The sequence below is a fragment of the Neolamprologus multifasciatus genome, chromosome 11, assembly GCF_963576455.1.
Source record: "Neolamprologus multifasciatus chromosome 11, fNeoMul1.2, whole genome shotgun sequence".
Lineage (NCBI taxonomy): Eukaryota > Metazoa > Chordata > Actinopteri > Cichliformes > Cichlidae > Neolamprologus > Neolamprologus multifasciatus.
This window is the reverse complement of record NC_140449.1, coordinates 28232198-28252932: the sequence shown is the minus strand read 5'-3', so window position 1 is coordinate 28252932 and position 20735 is coordinate 28232198. Positions and strand designations below refer to the sequence as shown.

Below are 20735 nucleotides of genomic sequence, written 5' to 3'. Positions count from 1 at the left end.
CCTGCTTTTTGGGACATTGATTGATTTTCTCTCACAACTTCTGTTGGTTAAACACTGTTATCCTACTCTGTAATGTTACTTATGTGCTATTTTTGTAGCAAGTATCTTAGCCTCTGTATCTAAAACATGTTGTATTAATATACACTCATTATATTTGGAGTATTGTTTCTCGGTTGGTTCTGGCCTTCTGATATCTATGTCTCAGTTTAATATATTTGTTGAAAATAGAGGAAAGAAATGTCATGTTATATTACTTTCATGATTTAAATAGTTGTGTTACCAGTTGCCTTTTTAACAGTCTTACATTTGTTATTTCAAATGTAAATTTCCCAGCATTGCACATGAATTGAATAACATTAAATTTGGCAGTTAGGTCAGCAATAGTTGTCTACCTACCTACCTTGTTTTGCCAGAATTTTCCAGATACAAAGTTATGAGCTCAGTTTGCCAGCTGAGAAGGCAAAACAGCTGTTAACAAATTATGAAAAGAAGAAGAGCAAAGAAGGACGTGAATAACTTGGTGTTAATTCGTCTGCCATGGATGAAGTTTTTTTTAGTGTTACATCCCTGCAAAATTATCGAGATAAATTTGATTAAAAACCTGTTAAAAAAACACATAACATTAAAATTTCAAGTTAGGACATAAGTCTTCAAGGCTTCCTGCTCCTTGTGAGTGCCCTTGTGCTACCACAATCACATTAAACAGATCTGACCCACTGTTGCTAAGAAATTACCCCAATTAATACCAGTATAAAACAGAGTGGATGTGTGCTGAATCCAATAAATCTGTGCTGCTGAGCTCTCAGGGTGTGACAGCATGGTGCTTTGGTGTATGTAGAGATTTTCTAACAAAGACCTAGAAAGTGCTGGTGAATCACTCTTGGTGTTTGTACACAGTATTGCTTGTGACGTTTGGTATGTTCTTACTATTTTAATGAGCTTCTCTGCTATAGCAGATGTGTCTGGTGTTGCTTTTTCAGGAAGGATGGCATTCTGTATAATTAATTCACTAGAGCTGAATTCACAGTAGGAAAAAATGCTGATACGTTCACCTTTAAGGACAAACAGCTGCCAAAGGGGACATAAAGTGGAACAGTATGAGACTGTGGAAGAATCGTATGCTTACACCAGCAAAGTGGTGTAAAGTTGGAAGAGTAGAAATATGTTGATGCAGCTGCTGATGTGCTCTGTGGAAAGGCTAGCCTTCAATAAAACAGGGAATTCATACGTTTTGTGCCGTTTGTCAGATCTGACATTTGACCAAGGTCTGTTCTGTCAAAAGACTTTTAAAAAGGGATGGATGAGTTCTGAGACGAAAAGTAACACTAACAATAAGTAATCTCAGAACTCAGCTATCAGGCCATTGGAGCCATAATGATTAGTGTTTTAGATATAGACATCAATTCTATGCATCTGCAGGATGTACCAGAATGCACTGGAACATACAAAAAAGAATAATTATTTTAAATTTTGTCCTTCAATCTTTGTTTTGGTAAAAGAATCATCAACTGGCAGAGATTATATTCTTGTAGATATTTGGCATTCAGGCATGCAATTTATTGAAGGAATCTGGAACAACATAAGTTAGAATTGCTGTGCTCTGCTTTTCATTTTATGAGTTTTTTGTTTGTTTGTTTGTTTTTTTCAAATTAAAAGCCAGGATATTGACAAACAGAGTACCAGCCCACAGCTTCTTTAAATACTTTTTGCATCCTTTGGAGCTTTGTCATTGTCCTATTGGAAAACAAACCCGCTCCAATCAACTAGTATCCACACTGAAAAATAGTCTAACTTTCCTTATCATGATGCCTTTGATCATGTACAAATCTCTCACTTTGCCTTTATATTTCCCCACCAAAAGGAATTGGAGATGTAAAGGTATTTCCTGACAAATGGCATCTAGTCTTATAAATAAACCCAAAATCTTATTTTCTTTTTGAATTTGCCTTGCCCAGTGTTTGCACATTTTTGCCCATCTTAACCATTCCCTCTATTGGCTAGGGCCAGACAGGTCTTTTTTTTCTTTGCAACTCTGTCTACAAGGCCAGTTTCCCGGAGTCGATCGTTCACTGTTGATTTTGAGACTAATGCTTTGTAGAGGGTAATGAAGCTGCCAACAGAGGACCTGTGAGGCATCCGTTTTTCAAACTGATGTACTTCCTATTCCTCAGTCGTGTATCAGAGACTACCATAGAGCTCATTTATGCTGTTCAGATAAGGAGATAGTATCAAAGTCTTTCAAAAAGAATTTTTAGGAATTTGCAGACATCAACAGACACCTCCAGGCACCTTTTTTGGGAAGCAATTTTAACCTTTAATTTAAATAGGTCAGGAATTCACTGGGGCAGGAAATCTGCCTTCACAGACTCACTAGCTTCATGGTCATATTTGGGGCTCTTTATGTGCTGCCACTTATGAAGTTTCTACACACTGATGCAAACGGGCACTACAAAGACATCTTTCACTACCTCAAATGGCCACAGATGGCACCGTTGCTTGTTTTTGTTTTTTTTTTCCACATTAAAAAACTAATGTGGAAAAAACAGCGAGGATTGTTTCAAAGTGAAAAGTTAAACAGTGTTTTGTGCACATAAGTATTTGAACGTTATCTCAGTTTTGTTGGTTTCTTTACACCCAATTACAGTAACACCACAAAATTCCTGCTGTAATGATTTATAGATTTTAAAATCAGGATGACAGTAGAGTGAATAACATATTCCAACAGACATTGCATAGGAAATTGCACAAATTCAGAAAGTCACCACTTATGTTTCTTGAACTTGGTGGAAAAGAATTCGAAAGAGGGAAGATGGTTAACTGGGCACTCAGACCACTCCTGTAACAGGAGAAATGGAAGATCAAACCAGTCGCTAGCAGTGTGGACCCTGAAGTCTAAACAGAAGTATTTTGGGGAATGGGAAGGAGTTTAATATTGATCAATTCTTGATTTTAAACTCCAATAAATTTAACAATGCAAGCTTTATAGATGTCTGTGATATTAACAATTCAGTCCTTAAAACATATTAATAAAGTCTACACAGATGACTCATGGGTTAAGTCTTTGTTGAATTGTAGCTATGGTCCTGAATAAAATTAGAGGTTTGACTAACGCTCTTTTAGTCAGGGCTGACTTTCTTTTTCACTGGCATTCACATGGTAAGAATATAAGACCATTTATTTGCAGTGTTTACATGACTGTTGATAAAATGCGGTCCTACTACAGCCAAGTGCTGATTTAGTAAAAAAACAACAAAAAACATGTGAAAAGCTAGAAACTGTTTACATCACATAATAATGTTCCAGCAAAGACATGACTGCCCCCAAGTGGCATGAGCACCATTTGAACACAGTGTAAAACCCTGACACAAAATGTAACTGCTGCAATTAAAGCTTGATTTATAGTCCTGCACTGAATCTCTGCAGGACCATAATGGCCATTGCAGCTTTTGCATGTTTACTTTTGGAGTTTGGACAAATGCGTCTTCATTACTCTTCCATTAAGGATGACACTGAGCTCATCTTGCTGGACTTGCAGCAAATACATATAAAACACTCATCTTTACTGAAACAGAAAAGAGAAGCGTCTTCAAAAACACCTGCCTCTATACCAACACCAACGTCCTTCTAGAAAGTCCCAGCAGTGAGCAGACTCCTCCTGGAATTTACTTGTGCAATTATTTACAAGCATGTACAGAATTACTACTCACATCTGATTAGACTTGATTTAAAAGCCTTGGTAGTTATACTTCTACCAATATTTCTGCTGCAGTGCTACCATATATTTCAATGTAGGCTTCTTTGGGTGGGTAATATATCTGTCTGTATACAGACTTTCATGGTTTAAAAAAAAAAACACTGGCTGAAAACTGGCAACTGTGATAGCTTTTTTGAGAAAGCCAGATACAACTGTGGCCTATTACACATTGTTTCAATGAAACAATATCATTGTGTTACTCACATATTTTACTACCAAATGGACCAATCCAGATAAATTTCTGGGAAGATACAGATGTAATGATAAGGCATAGATTTCATCCAGTAGTACAAATCAAGCTTAAATTGATGTAGAAGAAGTTTCAGCTCCAACAGATATTCACATTCTTCCCCTCCACTGACAACAGTACAGTTTTATTTAAATTCAGGCAGCTGGTAGAAGGTTATCCGGTTTGTTGAATGAGCAATTGCAGTTCACCTGGTTTTGTTATTCACACAACAATGGGACAGTTAAATTCCGCTGTCCAAACTGCACGCCCGCCATATCAAGTGTTTTACCCCAACATGGCCGTTGAGTTAGCAGCAAGTTGTGTCTCCCACTCATGTTCCACCACTTTGTAAAGCTCCATAGTGGCTCTAGCATCCTCCACAGAGGAGTGGCCTTTGTTCCCAGTCTGAGGACACAAGAGAGGACATGTTAAGCATTATGTTGGTCACATTTATAAAATCATGATGACATTACATAATATTAACCTTTTAGTTGAAAAACTGGTTTTCTACCCAGGTTTCAGTTTAAATTTGTCATTGACAACAGCCCACTACATGAAAGAGGATTCCAGGGTTAAAAAAAGAAGAAAATAATCCAAAACCAAAAATCTTCTATGGTAAATATTTGTGTTGAGTTCGATATAATTCTGTGAGAAAAACACTGTCGTTAGTGATTCACATAAAAAAAAATTTACTGGTGTGTAATTAATGTCAATTATTATAATTTCTAATAAACTAGCTCCACTAACTGTACATATCTTCCATTTTGTATTCAACCAAACAGAGAACTCTGTCTTACCTGAATGTCACGGTTGAAAATGGCCTTCGTGAGCGTCTTCAGTGAAGTGCACTTATTCCCTTCAATGCCGGCCATCTGGTTCAGGAGAGGAATTCGAGAAGTGTCCCTGGTCAGCTCGGGGGGATGACAGTATCCAATCACCTTGAAGTCATTGTGGATGGCATGGCCAACCACCACCTTACCCTTAATCAGCGACAGTATCTGTAGTACCAACGGATAAAAAAACATCTTATTTACTAAACTCATATGGTTTATACAGAGTAATGGACGCTGCAAAATCAAATCCTACAATGGAATGAAATAATGTCTAAATTAAAGTTAATTTGGACATCTTAACCCAGTTGTGATTCTTTTTTCAAATTAAGACCATTAAAAGGACGCATACGCATACATGTTAGGTCAATTGGAGATTCTATTTTGTGTGTAAATGGTTGTCAGGCTCTTTGTTGTTAGCCCTTTTAAAACCCTGTGATAACCCTGTGATAGCAGCTAGACAGCTACAACAGGCTCCAGACCAACTGTAACCCAGAACAGGATAAAGGGACGAAAATGGATTAGGATGATAAATTATTCCTGCAGTTGTCTTTAATTGCTGTTATTTACTGTGTCTTTACACTAGCTGCAACTTGTACGGTACCTCACACATGTTGTGCTTTGATCCGGATTAAAATGTGTTTGATCTGGCAATATATTTCAGTGCTGGTTAGCTGTCAAATTAATAACTATATTAACTATAACTATATAAATTATATATTAGCTATAATAACACTGGTACTTACATATCTTCCAGCATCTTTGCAGTTGTTGAGTTCTCCTTTACATTTAAATTCAATATTTTTGCCCATATCTCTCTCTCTCTTAACTCCTCTGATGACAAGCATTTTACACTGTAGAAGAACATGCTAAATCATTTAAAAAAAAGTACACTTTTCTCACCTCCATCTTGGCCTTGGCGAATGGCATAGCATTGACGAGGTCACGGCGTCGGATGCCGCTCCATCGAGTGCGATAGTCTGTGACTCGTGCAGAGGGCTTGATAAACTTATCGTAAATCACATCTCCTTCATAGGAAACTATACTGCAGCGTGCAAGCTCACTGAGGCTCTTTGGTCCCGTGCCAACCATCTCACAGTCAATAGCGACATACTTAGAAGGGTTCCCTGATGACATGGTGATGGGCTTACAGGTGCTCGATACTGAGGAACCAGGGCTGCTGGCTGCTGATTTCAGGGGCTCCTTTGGTTTTTCACTACATGGAGGCATAGAACTACTGTGTGCACTGGCCAGACACGATAAACTTTTGCTTTGTGTGGAAGTGGAAGCTGGTGGGCATTTAATGGACGCACCATTCTGAAGTGGTGTTTGGCTCTGTCTGAAGTCTTGCCTATACTGGTTGCTATTTTGTTTACCTTCCCTGTACCCTGTTGCTCCACGGTTGTGCCTCTTTCTACGCAGCCACTCTTTTTTCCTGTTTAGCTTGCCTGCTGGAGCTTTTTTCGGTGCAGTTTCATCAAGAGATAAATTAATCCAAATGTCTGACATGTTTACATCAAATTGAATAATTTAAAACACACACTTTCCCACAAAACAATCTCATAGATCTGCTTATTTGTAATCCTTCAACAGGTCCTTGTTGGGTTTAGTCCAGTTTAGAAGTCTCATCCTGCAATGGAAACACAATATTTTAATGTTATACAGCCTTTGTTAGATTTGGAGTGTATATATCATTCACTAATATAATTTTCACGAATTTCTTGCACAATCTGAGTCTTATCTTTACTTTTTAACTCATTTCATTTCTTAAAATGCTCTGTTTTTAATCTCCGTAGTATAAAAATGTGTGCACTTTTTTCACTCAAGTTGTAAAGTCATCACTATGAGCATGTAGCATTTTGGCTTCAACTATGTTGCTTATAATTGTAGACTGTACTATTTTTTATTCTTTATCCTGTTGTTATAACACAATATAACACTTTTCCCAACTTAACATGGCAACCTGAGGGATTCGGGAAATATAAAATCTTAAAGCTAACTTTATACGGTATTTATAAGCAACTGGTAAATGAGCAGGCACAGTAACTGTCCCATCATGTCGCAGATTCAAACTTTACAAACCGTACTGTTTATAAAGTTGGGGAAACCTGAAGGTAAGGAAACCTGATTTCCTTACCTGGATGACTGAGCAGGCATCAGGAAACCTCATCAGCTGCACTTGGTGGATGCCACTACTGCTAATACTGCTATATCTTCTAATACTAACATTAGCTAATAACTGCTAAGGTTAGCCCGCTAACGCTAACGTTGGACACCAAACACTGTTTATTGACAGTCTCTCTCAATGGACAGTTTCTCTTTCTGCTTGTGAACATTTGGTCGGTCGATAGCGATATATGCCCTCAAAGTAAATGTCTAAAATTAACTTTTAGAAACATAAAACCAGACCTGCTACACGTGAACCGAACGAATCCTCCTGCCCAGAACAGATGATCTACATCCGGGGCATGTTGCCTTTGAATACCCTTTGTCCATCTTGAAGATTCCAGATTGGTTTGAAACTTTTATCTCTGGTATCTCAAAGCCTCTCTATTATATTTCTTTGAAATCATAAAATATTTTAAAATTGACATGCACAATAACTTTGAGTAATATACTAAACTAAAACTATTTAAACGTATTTTGTAGTATCCTTTCCACTAATTCCTAAATAATGTACTATTTGCTCAGTAGGGAGTGATTTATTATAAGTTATTAATAAAACCCCATATCAGATGTATATAAGGCACCAAGTAGAAGACTGTTTTAAGTTTTAAGTTTAAAATTAAGATTCTAATTTTAAAATTTTTTGTGCACTTGTGTCTAAAATTACGGCGAGTACCTAAATGCATCACGATTCTATCGAAAAACGTGAAAGTTGCAGTTAGCGACGGAAACAAGCTAGTGGCTAAAAGCAATTATCAGTTCAGAAATTTAAAGGAAATACTTTTAACGTTAAAATTTTATTTTATGGAGATGGTTGTAATAGTTTTGGTATTTCAGACACACTCGGTCTAAAGTAGAAAAATAAAATAAAACGACGTTAACGAGCTAACTTGTTAGCATTACCTTCAGGATGTCGAGATGTTTACAACAAGTTTCACAGCGGAGCAGCAGAGGGAACTAGCCAAGAAACTCGCCACCTTTCTGTCTCAGTACAGCCACCTATCCGACTCCTACATAATTGTGCGTATCGATTGATATTTCTGAAGAATGCAGCTTGCCCAGTGGTTTTGTTTTTTGTTGCGTTTGGCATAAGTAAATAACCAGGTCTCTAAAACTAAATGTTATTGTGACACATTTATTTACTTGTTTCGTACATGTCAAACCCAATAGTGCCAGCTAGTGACGAGTGATTGTTTACCTTTGCGAGACAAGTAGATCAGTGGGGTTTGCAAGAATTTCTTTATGCAAAACTCTCTTAAGGCTCTACCACAGCATTTCATTCAGGTTGAGGTCTGGACTTTGACTGGACCATTGGAACACATTGATCCTTTTCTTTTTCTGCCATTCTATTGTAGATTTGCTGAGGGCTTGAGATCATCAGACCCTTGCATAACCTAGTTTAACCCAGGCTTTAGCCGTCAGACAGATGATCTGATAGTTGGCTGTAGAATACTTTGGTATACAGAGTGGTGCTGTTCATTAGGGCCAGATATCTCCACTTTGGTTTCATTCATATGTCCAAAGGACATTGAGGAATTTTGTAGAGATCCAGTTTTGTAGAGATCAAATTCTGCAAAATTAAGTTGTTAATTTTGAAAACAAGTAAAAAAAAATTGCTTGTTTTCAAACAAGTTAATACTTGTTCAGTCTTTTTCTTGTCATACTGACATGAGCTTTAACATTTAGCATCTTAACTGAGACCCGTAGTCTCACTCTAAGATGTAGCTCTTGGGTTTTCTTGGGAGTTTCTCTAAGCACCGACCTCAAAGTGAATTTGCTGGGACGTCCACTGCTCGAAAGAATGTAGATTACACCTAAATGCTCCAGACCAGCAAACTGCCAAAACCTCTGCTTTATTAAGGGTGGTCATGCTTGCTGATGATCAGTTAATCAAGTGCATTTAATTAGCACTGAGTGGCTGTTATGTACCCTTCTAATTTCTGTGGAAGTAGTAAGGGTTTACTTAGTTTTTCACATGACTGTAAAGTATGGTATATGAATTGTAATCAAGCCTTATTTACACAGTGCAACAGCTGGATTCTTATCAGTTTGTTATCCCTTCTACAGGAATTTTTCACAGAAGATCTGTGGCACACATTACCCAGCAGCTGGCAGCCTGTGTTGCAGGACCTGTCATATCCACAGATTGCAGACCTATTGCTGGATGCCACTCATGAAGACAGGAGGTACTACTGGATTGTTATTAGGCCCTTTATATATCCTTAAAGCAAGGTTGCAGATATCCAAATCAAACTAAAAAAAAACTAAAGAACCAAAAGCAAAGTTGATTTTAGCAAAGCCCAGAAGGTTTGGTAGCCTTGTTTTACAAAATTGAATTAATTCATACATTCATTTGTTTATTTAGGCAAAGTAAGCATAAATTAGACAATGAGAAAAGCTCTAAACAGAGTGTCTACAGGTTCTAAAAAGCTTTTAATTCCTTCAGAAAAGGCTTAATAAGATTTTAAAGTTTAAGACTTACTTTTCTTGACTTTTAAAAGCAGTAATATTACGTTTGGGTTTGTTTTTTTTTAATGTGTATAAAATGTAATGTCCTGAAGCATTTCACTATAGTGTGATTCAAGGTTCATTTGTAATCAGCTGTAATAGGAGTTACTACCTAAATGTTTTTCCTTTTTTCTTCTTTGAAGAGGTTTGTGCCCTTCATATAATATCATATCAATAAAAACATCCCCTTATTAGGTAATTAATTGCCTAAAACCTGTCTCATTACAGATATCCTTCAGTGTGGCCTCTGTCTCTCTTGGCTTTCCGTGCCACAGCCCATGCCCTGGCATTTCCTAGGGAGAGCAGGAGTGAGGGATGCAGAGTAGGCGGGTCAGTGAAGCCAAAGGAGTTCCTGGAAAATCACAGTCAGAGCTCCCTCCTGGGTCACATTTTCAGGAAGCATGTTAAACCCAAGAAACAGCATGAGATTCGCAAGCTCGGCACAGTATGTATGCTTACAGGTGGCTGCTTTAGCACGTCTTGGCTTTTCTGCTTAGAATGTTTTTAATATATATTTTTATATTTGCAGCTGGTTAAGCAACTTTGTGAGCAGACTGATTGCAACAGAGTAGTCGATGTGGGCTCTGGGCAGGTATCACTCATAGTCGCATGATTTTAACACATAAGCACATCAATACATTTTTTAAGGTAGCATTTTAATGTTAATGAGAATGGAATTAGATTTCATGGTTTTGTAGTAAAAGTCTATAAAATCAATTTTCATGCAAATTTTTAAGAGTTGAAATCAAAAATGAAGCAGTAAATCTTGCCACAGTAAACCCTGAGTTCAATTTTTGCCTAACCAGGGTCACCTGACTCGTTTCCTGTCCTTTGGACTTGGACTTTCTGTGACTGCTATTGAAGCTGATCCAACCCTGGTTACTATGGCATCCAAGTTTGATGGACAGTTGGTGTGGGCCTTGGAGAAGGAGAAGCAGAAAAAGGTTAGTGATTTTCTAATATTATTGCACACCTATGCATTTCTAAATAAAGTTTGGATCTCAGAGAACTCTAAATGTCCTGTAAGGTTAATAGAATACTTAAGTATTTTGTATAATGCTCTACCATTGACTCTTCCTTATTAATTATTATTTACTATTTTCAAACCTATTTTTTCCATGTTTTTCCTATTTATAAAAAGCCTGTTGTCAAGAAGAGCATTCTAGGTCCAAAAAGTCCAAACCTATAAATAAGAACTGAACTGTGTTGAGTTGACAAAGCAGTGTGAGTTAAAGTCAGCATCTCCGTGATGTCTGTTCAAAGGCAAGATCAAGCCTGACACTTCCATTTTTGCCACTTGGGGGCAGCAAATACAAAGTGTAAACACTGGCATATCACCCTTCTGGATAATTTGTTGACCCTCTTAGCAAACAGTGGGCTTTTCCACCTTTAGCAGACGCAGGGCAACATTGCCATTCACCTGGAATTTGTTAATTTCTACCTGATAAATGTAAGCACAGTTATTCACTCTTTAAAGTTGCAGTTTCCTCTCTATCAACTCTTGGAAAAATATGAGCTTCTTTACCTGTTAGATACTCTCTTCACTAGCTACTCTCAAACAGTAGTGGTTTCTGGATGCTTTTTCACTGAAAAGTAAGGCTGGATAAAAACACAGTTAATGATCAAGCTTTAAGTTTGAAATGTTGACCTCAAATTTGCGTAAACGCTCTTTAAAGCCTAGGGGAACAACATAGTGATGATTTTGTGATTTACCAATCAGTGACAGTTTTAATTATGATTATATTTAATGAATCCATTGTATAGACATTTTACCTCCTACTATAGTACATATCAACAGAAATATTAATGAACATCTTTTGCTTCCTAGAACTGCTCCTCTCACATTCCAGCACAAAATCTTCCTTGCCACATCACCGGTTGGGTAAACCCAAAGGCATCATGGGAGGCTTTCATCGGACAGCTAAAAGCTGCAGATCATGTCAGTGAAGGTCCCCCAACTCCATCTGGACCCAGCAAAAAGAAACTGCGAGGCTCTGTGCAACAGGGAGGCCTCCATGTAGTTCAGACTTCTTATGCTCGTTCTGATTCTAACTCTCAAGAGTCTGAACTTGCAAAACAACAAAAGTCAAAAAAGATGTCCAGAGTGGAATTCGTTGACGAAAAATGCTGCTCATGCATCCACTCTGACAGTCACAAGGGGGTATACTCTGAGGAAGACAGCCTGCAAGGCTATCCAGACTTTGTCCTGACTGGTCTCCATGCCTGCGGTGACCTGAGTGCCACCCTCCTCCGCCATTTTGTCAAATGCCCACATGTGCGCGGCATCACCTCAGTGGCATGCTGTTACATGAAAATCACAACCAAAGAAAACCCCACCCCTCCAGGACTGGTCATACCGCCTGCTCCACCAACACCGCATCAAGAGTCAGTTCAGTCAGAGTTTGGCTACCCGATGAGCTCCTGGGTGTCAGGGCTGTCGGGACATCAGTTGTCCTATAAGGCCCGAGAGGGGGCGTGTCATGCTATTGAGGACTATGTGCGGCGACTCAGGGAAGAAAGCGAGTTGCTCAGGTCGCACTGTTACAGAGCGATGCTTGAGACCTTCATCAGAGACACAAGGCCAGATCTGCGCAGGGCAGGAATCCAGACCATCAAGAAATCCCACCTATTACCTTTTATAGAGTGAGTAAAAATGTATCCATCAGGTATTTACACGGGTCTTTCATTTCAGCTGATATGGTTTGTCAGTTGTCTAAAAATGCAGCAATAATTGGTACAACAGAGGAGGGTAACTAAATTCATAATAACAGGGCATGCCCATGTTATAGTATTGTTTGGCCTTTCAGTGCGTAAATGCTAAAATTTGGTCATTTTTGCCCAATGCTAGGTGGTTGCTAGGCAACATGATTATAATGTTTTACTATATGAAGTGTAAATCCACTTTTGTGGATATAAATAAGATGTTATAGTCATGAAATGTAAGTAATGCATTGTGCTCATATTGGTTTGTAAAGGCAAAGTAAAATTTATTTATACAGCACATTTAAAACAACAACTGTTGACCAAGGTGCTGTACAATTAAGATAATCAAGAAAAATAAAAACATAGGAAGACATTATAAAAGTTAAGAAAAAGAAAAGTAAAGCCGTGAAGGCTAGAAAATTTTAGCCTGCTACTAGATGGCGACATATATATCTTGCATAGTTCAACTTTTGTGGATGTGAATTACATGTTATTGTGAAATTAAAGTGACATGAAGGTGTTATACAGGCCATGAATTGGTAATTTAGCCCTGTTTGCTCAGTAGTGGCTAGGCAACTGGATGATATCATAATATGTGATATAGATAAAAACCTCTTAAGAGGCACATGTGTTTGGTTGCTCTGCCCCTGGAGGAGTTCTGGACAAAGACAGGCAGAGATTTGGTGTCATTTTTGCGTGTATAATTTACGTTCTGTAAGAATCATTTTAGTTTCTGACTAAAGTATCCTGTCCTGTTTTGTCTACATTTGTTATCCCTCCCAGATATGCTCGTTTGGGTCTGGCTCGGGTCGGACTGCCTCCTGAGTTGCCCCTGGACCTGGGGCGAGTGGAGGCCATGTTGAAGGAACAGGGCAGGGTGGTGGTGTACTTCAGCTTGTCCCTGCTGCTGGCCCCTGTGGTGGAGACAATGGTGCTGCTGGATAGGATGATCTACCTCCAAGAGAATGGTTGGACAGTTGATGCTGTCACATGACTTAAATATTATGATTGCGTGGTGTAGCCATTCATCTCAAACCTCTGTCTCTCTACAGGTGTGAACAGTCAGCTTGTTCCTCTCTTCGACCCAAACTTCTCTCCAAGAAACTTTGTACTGGTGGCTCTGAAGTGTTGTGGACAATGACAACAAAAGGGGAATTCCCACTTATCCACTCTTTGTTTTTAGAAATTTTAAATATTGAATATTAAGAAAGGTTTTAAGCTTTTAATCCATCTGAACATCATGATCCTGACGCATACATGTACCACTGTTTATCACTTAAAGCCTCTATGACAGCTTAGAGACATGCATGTGTTAGGTATCAATTTTCTTTGCATGGTTTGGTTTCTGTATAGACAGACATTGCCTTTGTGGTTTGTTGAATTGTTTTTATTTATTTTATTTCTTGCGCCATTTTTAGTAAAGGAGAAAGGGAACATCATATTTTACTGTGTGTAAACAATATATCCATCCATCTTCTTGTGCTTATCTAATCCAGGGTCATGGGGAGGGATTAAGGATAGATGTGGGCATCGTCATCACCAAGAAATGTTAAATCCTAGAAATTGTGCCAATAAGCTGCTTTAGAGCAGGTTATGTTCAGGATAAAAGATCAACAAGTTGCAAAATCACCTCTTACCATCTCAAAAATAGAGTCACCATTCTTGGAAGATCACTTTGATCTTGGTGACCAAATAGTAACATGACCTAAACATTTTTATAACCATATAAAGCAGGGACAATAAACTGATTTTACATTGTGGGCAACATACAGCCCACTTTGATCTGAATTAGGCCGAACCAAAGAAACTGTTCTTGCTAACTTCTCTAACTTCTTAAAGAAGTTAAACATAATGCATTTAATCCCTGCAAAAATTGTAATATTAAAAAAAGAGCAATTTCAGCAGTATATCTGTTTTTCTACATGACAAAAGAAATGCGCCTATAAATCAAAAACAAATCTGTCACGTTTGTAAAGTGTTTAAAATTACAGAAAAAGTTGTAATAGCTCAATGCTAAGAAATGTTGGGTTTTTTCTATAGTAGACAGTGAAAAAATAGAAACTTTTCTCATATTTATTATTTATTTATTATGTAATTACTTTGGTGTATTAGTAGTAATGGGAGAGGGCTTTATGAGAAATGTTGTAAAGCTTGTGAAAATACAGTAAAAACTTCAAAGTTTATGTCCTTCTTAATATTTCCAGTGGGCTCAAGTCTTTACCAGGCCAATTCTGGCCACTGAACGTCTAAGAAATATAGATATTTTTTGGAACAACTTTGTTGATTTTTTTTCCCTCCTGCAAGCAATTTTAAAACAATTTTGTTTTTCTGTAGAACTTAATATACAAAAGAATAATATCTGCAATACCTGTTCTTACTTGTTAACTTTACATTAGATTTGCACTAAATTATTATTTAATTTATATTTATTAATTCTATATGTATTCTTTACTTTTGCTCAGTGCTGAAAGTTTGAAACTGTCTTACACAAATATAACCATTAATTTAATGGAATAAGCAGGTCTAATCTGTCAGATTCTCCCGTGTTTTAATCGTAGCACTGATACTCTATTCGCGCCCTTGGCGTTATCAGCACCTGCAAAGGGAGTTGTTGTCTTCAGCTATTGAGGCTGAAATAAGTTCATCTAGTTCTAGACTGTTCAGTGGAAGTTTACATTACGATGCCACACCTGAGCATGAACACAAGCACTTAAGCAATTTAAATGAGAATAACAAATTTTCCATTACATTTCCAAACTTTTGATTAATCACACTAAATCATACAAAGGTAATTTCTAGTCTAACACCATACAATATCAGCAACATTGCATACTCAGAGAGGTTTCACAATGTGCATCATTCTACAGTATCAGATACAATTTTACACTTAATGTTCATCCCACTCTCACTATCCTCTCACTATGACCCTTTGGTCATTTATAATCGTTCTTATAGTCTAAAAGTTGTATGCAAAATAGCAGTAATAATACAAAAATTCCAAAAATATCAGATTACACATGGAAATATGAAATAGCATTAGTTGTTCAGCCCTATCACTTTAGTTAAATTAAGTTGTTCATTTATGAGAAACTGTTGTTAAGATAAGGAAGCCATTTGGTCTGAGACATGTTTCTCAAACTTCATCATTAAATGCATCAGGTAATGTTTGTAATTTAGTGACTGTTTCTGTAAAAGAACCATTTTCAGCAGTATTGTTAGGGATGGAGTTACACATGCATCACCAAACATCACACACACTCCTTTGTGCTGCTTTATCAATCACATTTAGCTCTGAAAGAAGAAGTTCATTCTCTGGGTCCTCAAAGCATGTTCAAAGCCCAATAAAATTCCTTAATGAAGTGGAATGTCCCCAAAATCCAATTTTTAGGGTTTCAGGTAATGTGTCAGAATTTAGTAGAAATGTCAAAGGAACTTAGAACTGTTGCTGCTATATTTACTAGGGTAATGAGGATCGAATGCACTTAGGTGTCAGGAACTGGCTTACTAGAGAAGTGGTCTAGCTGCCATACAAAATGCACGCATGTCAGACAGGGGTCTCACTCTTAATCGCCGCCTGATTGTCTTCAACTTACTCACAATGGCTTAACTGTGTGTGTGGAACAAAGCACGAAACATATGTGATGCTATCCTATATGTATGTAACTAAGTGACAAAAAAGTAATATTACTATTACTAAAGTGATTATTTCAGAAAATGAAGAAATTTCCACACTGGCCATTGAGTTGGCAGCAAGTTGCCTCTCCCACTCATGTTCTACCACTTTGTAAAGCTCCATAGCGGCTCTACCATCCTCCACAGAGGAGTGGCCCTTGTTCCCAGTCTGAGGACACAGGAGAGAACATGTTAAACATTACGTTGTTCACATTTATAAAATGAAAATGTGACTGAGCAAAAAATGAAAAATCTTAAATGTTCACGATGTTGAGTAAAACTGAAGGACGAATGAAAAACATCAAGTGCCTTTCTTTTAATTTTAGGATCCACTTCTAATAAACTAGCTCCACTAACTGTACATATCTTCCATTTTCTACTCAACCAAACAGAGAACTCCGTCTTACCTGAATGTCACGGTTGAAGATGGCCTTCGTGAGCATCTTCAGTGAAGTGCACTTATTCCCTTCAATGCCGGCCTTCTTTTGTTAATTTGGCCATCCACACCCACTTGTGATTCTTTTTCACATTAAGACCATTAAAGGAACCATTACCGTATTTTTCGGACGCACTTTTTAATGTAACAATTTTAAGGCGCACTTAAAATCCTTAACCCCTTTTAGCAACTGTAAATGAGGGCGGAACAAATTTGTTTAATTTGACCGTGTTCACTCGAAAAACTATTCACTCGTCAGGACCTGTTCATGGAAAGAAACAAAACACTATGTTGTTACCAGTGTTGGGCAAGTTACTTTGAAAAAGTAATTAATTATAGTTACTAGTTACTTCTTCAAAAACGTAACTGAGTTAGTAACTGAGTTACAATATTCTAAAAGTAATTAATTACTTGAAAAGTAACTATTACTTTTTTCTATTAACCATTACTTTAAAAAAACGTTCACCCTCTGGGGTCCAGGGTATAATTGGCCATTTTTAACTACTTTTGATTTTCCCTCTACATTTCACCTTTAAAAACTATTTACTTTGCCTTGTTTGGTATCATCCTTTTCAGCACAGCCTCACGTGTCTGAATTTACAATCATGTTTTCATTTTTTACATACTGTATTAACACAATTGATCTAAAATCAGACAAAAAACATAAAATCAGAGTAGAAAAAGTTATATTTTTTACTGAAACAACCACAAACATGTTTAATGAATCATATTTCATAACTTTAAATGCAAATATAAATTGTCAATTTTAAAATCATATGCACAAGTTTTACAAACAAAGTTATTTGCAGCCATTTACATTTTACCCTTTTTTTATAACCACTTCAAACTATTTACAGAACAATCAGCTGTTCTGCATTCAATAAGATGCCACACAAATTATTTGTGCCACTCCAAAAAAAATAGTTTCTGTCCACTATAAAGGAGAACATCACAGCCTGATACCTGCAGGTCTGACAGCAGCAGGTGTATCACTCCTGTTTCTACCTGGAGACAGCAGTCGCCTCTTTGTTCTGACACACATCACAAAACTATCCACAACACTACACACTAACTACAAAAGAAAACACATTAACACTCCAAACACGCGAAACTTTACAAATCTCTCACATCTCAAAACTCCCTCTCTCTCTTTTTCTGCTGTCTCTCTCTCTCTCTCACTCTTAAAACGTCCCGTTTTTGTTGTTGTTGTTTGTGTTGTTGCTTTTAGTCATAAGCAGAGAGTGCTTGCTGCGCTGTCCTTAGACAGTAAACGTGACGAAACTATTGAGGAAAAAACACACGTAGCCTATATATTGTTCATCATGACTCTGGTTTTACGTGGCCTATCAACACAATTTAAAAACTGGTAAATATCACCTTGTTGCTTTGTCTTTAAGTGGTCGTTTGATTGGCTTACCACGACTGTCTGTTTGTTGAAAAATAGTAACGGACCACATTTTCTTGTTAGTAACTGTAACGGCGTTGTGACAATAGGAATAGTAATTAGTTAGATTACTCGTTACTGGAAAAAGTAACGCCGTTACTTGTAATGCCGTTATTACCATCACTGGTTGTCGCAATCCTGCATACTGGAATAGGTAACTGAAATCTCTGATTATGCTTGTGTAAGCTTGACCTAGGTCAAAGCTAAGAGACAGTCTGGTACATCTGGGGAGAACAGAAACTGAAAATGGGGAAGATCTTAGCTTGACCTTGTTCAGTGGAAAAATACCCTCTATTCAACAGTGTGAATGTAATTTTGTATTGCAATGCAGTTTAAAGTATAAATGATTGTAATCCCAATCAAATCTAGGAGGCATCCTTGCCTGACTCCCAAACCACTTCAACTGGCTTCTAAGCTTTTCCTGTGTGGCTCTGTCCTTCACCCTATATCTAAGGGAGAGACCAGCTGCCCTTCAGATCAGTCTATAGGTCACTACTCATGGCCACCATAGCTGAAGGTAAGAATGTCGACTCATCTGCAAATCTGCTGATTTTCAAACATGAACATATTGTTAAAGTCAGCCAATGCATATGGTGTTGGTACAGAGAGAAGTGTATACAGTATACTGAAACTAGGTGAACAAGGGAGCCTTCTCTTCCATAGGGCCACCTTAAGTGAGATAGTATGTGACAGCTGCAACTGTATAAGTTTAGACAGGAGAGTTTGCCTTTATTCTGTGTTTTAGCAAATGAGAACCCACACGTGTAACAGCATCACGGACCGACTGGGAATCTGTTTCTTTATTGTCTCAAGGATGGAGTAACACACAACACTACAAAACAGGACAACTGGATAGCTGGTGAAAGAATTCAATCTTGGCAGTTAAGTTCAGTTCAGAAAAGCAGAAAGCAAATAGGACATTTGAGAGGAAGCACATTCCTGCTGCTGCTTTCACTTCCCACAGCTCAGAGTCACAGTGAAAGTACCCAACTGAAAACAGCATTAATCATTTTTTAGTTTGCTTTATTAGAAGTACATTAAGTGTGCTAATTAAAAATGCAATAAAAATAAATTATAAATGTATTGACTACGAGAATACTTATTTCTTAGTAGTACTTCAATATAATTACTCAAAGTGCAGTAATTAGGACTTATAATTGAATGTGTCATATGTTGATACAATGCCAAACTGTATTATTGGAAAATTGTGCATATAATACCAAAAGAAAAACTAATTAAAAAAAAAAGAAAAATGTTTCCCATCACTGTTGAATGGCTATTACTGCTGCACATGTTTACGTTGCGTTCAATGTAATACTTTATATTATATCCTATTTATTATATTTGATTTCAAATAAATGTTATTTATGTAAAGCTTATCTTTAAGTTCAATAAGGAAGATTTGTAGTCACACATCTAGTCTGCTTCCCATGTGTTGGTGGCTTATTTGTGCCACATCACTTCCACTTTCCCATGCTGTCAAGCTCATTGCGAAATCACTGGTGTAGTCCAATCATCTTTCCACACGTCTTCTTAAAGGCATTCAGAACTTTTCCCTGCTGATGTTTTTTAACTAGAGTATTTAATAATTGAAACTATAACCCATGTTTCCAGAACTCTGGTGTCAGTCTTCATTTTGACAAAGTGATGCACTCTGGAGATTTACTGAGGTCTTTCAATAAAATCGGGTCACAGGGGTAAATTCTTTCTGTGTTCTTAGTGCTGTGTTATCTCCAAAAGTCTCTCCCCTTCTCTTCCAGAACAAACTCATTTATTTTCTGTACTTATGTAACTCTACTCTGTCCAACAGAAACACAATGTTGTTATAATATGTGCAGCATTCCAGCTGTCCACCGGAAGTGACAGCCGGAATCTCTCAGATTCCCCTGTGTTGAAGCCACAGAGATATCCTCCTAAGGATTGGCTTCAAAAAACCCTACCATGACTATCCTTTCCAGCCTTACTGACTAAAGTGCTCAAAGCTCTCAGATATAACATGTGCTATCCTAAAGCTGTTTGGTTGTTTTTTTTGTACAGCTTTTGTAAAATTACACATTAAGACTTTTTTTTTTTACTTCACTTCAGTCTTATATACTACACATATCATTCATACCGATTGTGTAGGTAACGAGGGCAGGTATGAGGTGTTTTTGTTGATATGCAATGATTTTCTCCAAATATGGCACTGGCCAAACATCTCTACTTTGGTCTCGTCTGTCCAAAAGACATTGTTCCAGAGGTCTTATGGTGTTCTAAGTTGCAGCTTTGCAAACCAAAACTGTGCTGCCACATTTCAGAGAGAAACAGTCTTCTTTTGGCAACTCTACCAAACAACCCATAATTGTTCAGTCTTTTTCTGATTGTGCTGTAGTGAACATTAAGCATGTCTCCTAAAACCTGTCTGAGATGTAGCTCTTGAGTTTTTTTGCCGCTTCTTTGAGCACTGCACAATTTGACCTATGTTTTGAATTCTCCTGGGAAGACTGAAAACTGTCATGAAGGTTTTGGTGAACAAAATCTTGTTCTTCTGAACAATCTGCAGAACGATGAACCTTATAACACTTTCGAGGTTTATGCAATTCAAGGTCGTTGTTGAGGTTTTTCCTCCTTTCACTGTCACAACACAAACATCAATGCTCCAGACTCGCAAACTGTCAAAGCACTGCTTTTATATGTCTTGATGGATGCTTAATTATCAAATATGTTATTTTCATTCAGTACTTTAAGAAGCTTTGTCCCACCAAACCTGTCATGGGAGTTAAAGCTATAATTTGTGAGGGTGTGTGTGAAACGCCAAATATGATCATCTATGTGGTTTATTTTGGTTTTTTATTTTGTTGTTTTTGTTATAACAGAATTATATTCGTTCCATCAAAATCATTTTTTCACATAATTATCTTTTGGACTGATCTCATTTTCGGTTCATGTTGCAAGAGACAATCGACTAATTCTCTTAACGGTAAAGCAGCGTGCACTTCTCGAAATAAAAATTC

The 20735-nt window shown here is 37.4% G+C and overlaps 2 protein-coding genes and 1 long non-coding RNA gene across 5 annotated transcripts in view; 2 read left to right on the top strand and 1 right to left on the bottom strand.

Annotated features, from left to right (window-relative positions):
• LOC146508724 (uncharacterized) overlaps positions 1-19754 on the top strand; it is a 376303-nt gene extending 356549 nt beyond the window's left edge. Inside the window, exons 2-3 of one of the 2 annotated variants that reach the window (XR_014876952.1) lie at positions 17743-18428; positions 18630-19754. This is a non-coding gene — a long non-coding RNA (uncharacterized LOC146508724). Of the gene's footprint in view, positions 1-17742 lie in introns of both variants that reach the window. The other variant, XR_014876951.1, reaches the window with a different exon arrangement.
• On the bottom strand, positions 2658-7361 carry isg20l2 (interferon stimulated exonuclease gene 20-like 2). Of its 2 annotated transcripts, none has more exons than XM_085178167.1 (4): positions 6951-7361; positions 5717-6443; positions 4781-4981; positions 2658-4388 (listed from the first exon to the last, which is right to left on the bottom strand). In XM_085178167.1, the coding sequence occupies exons 2-4, from the start codon at positions 6320-6322 to the stop codon at positions 4269-4271; spliced, it is 927 nt and encodes a 308-aa protein (XP_085034293.1). In that variant the 5' UTR covers positions 6323-6443; positions 6951-7361; the 3' UTR covers positions 2658-4268. The 2 variants fall into 2 exon arrangements, with proteins under 2 accessions (XP_085034293.1, XP_085034294.1); XM_085178168.1 differs by having other exon boundaries at positions 7223-7360.
• Positions 7861-16726, top strand: mettl25b (methyltransferase like 25B). Its single transcript, XM_085178155.1, has 8 exons — positions 7861-7999; positions 9047-9165; positions 9716-9932; positions 10017-10079; positions 10294-10431; positions 11316-12130; positions 12974-13158; positions 13243-16726. The coding sequence occupies exons 1-8, from the start codon at positions 7898-7900 to the stop codon at positions 13329-13331; spliced, it is 1728 nt and encodes a 575-aa protein (XP_085034281.1). The 5' UTR covers positions 7861-7897; the 3' UTR covers positions 13332-16726.
• Positions 19755-20735: the final 981 nt, after the last annotated feature.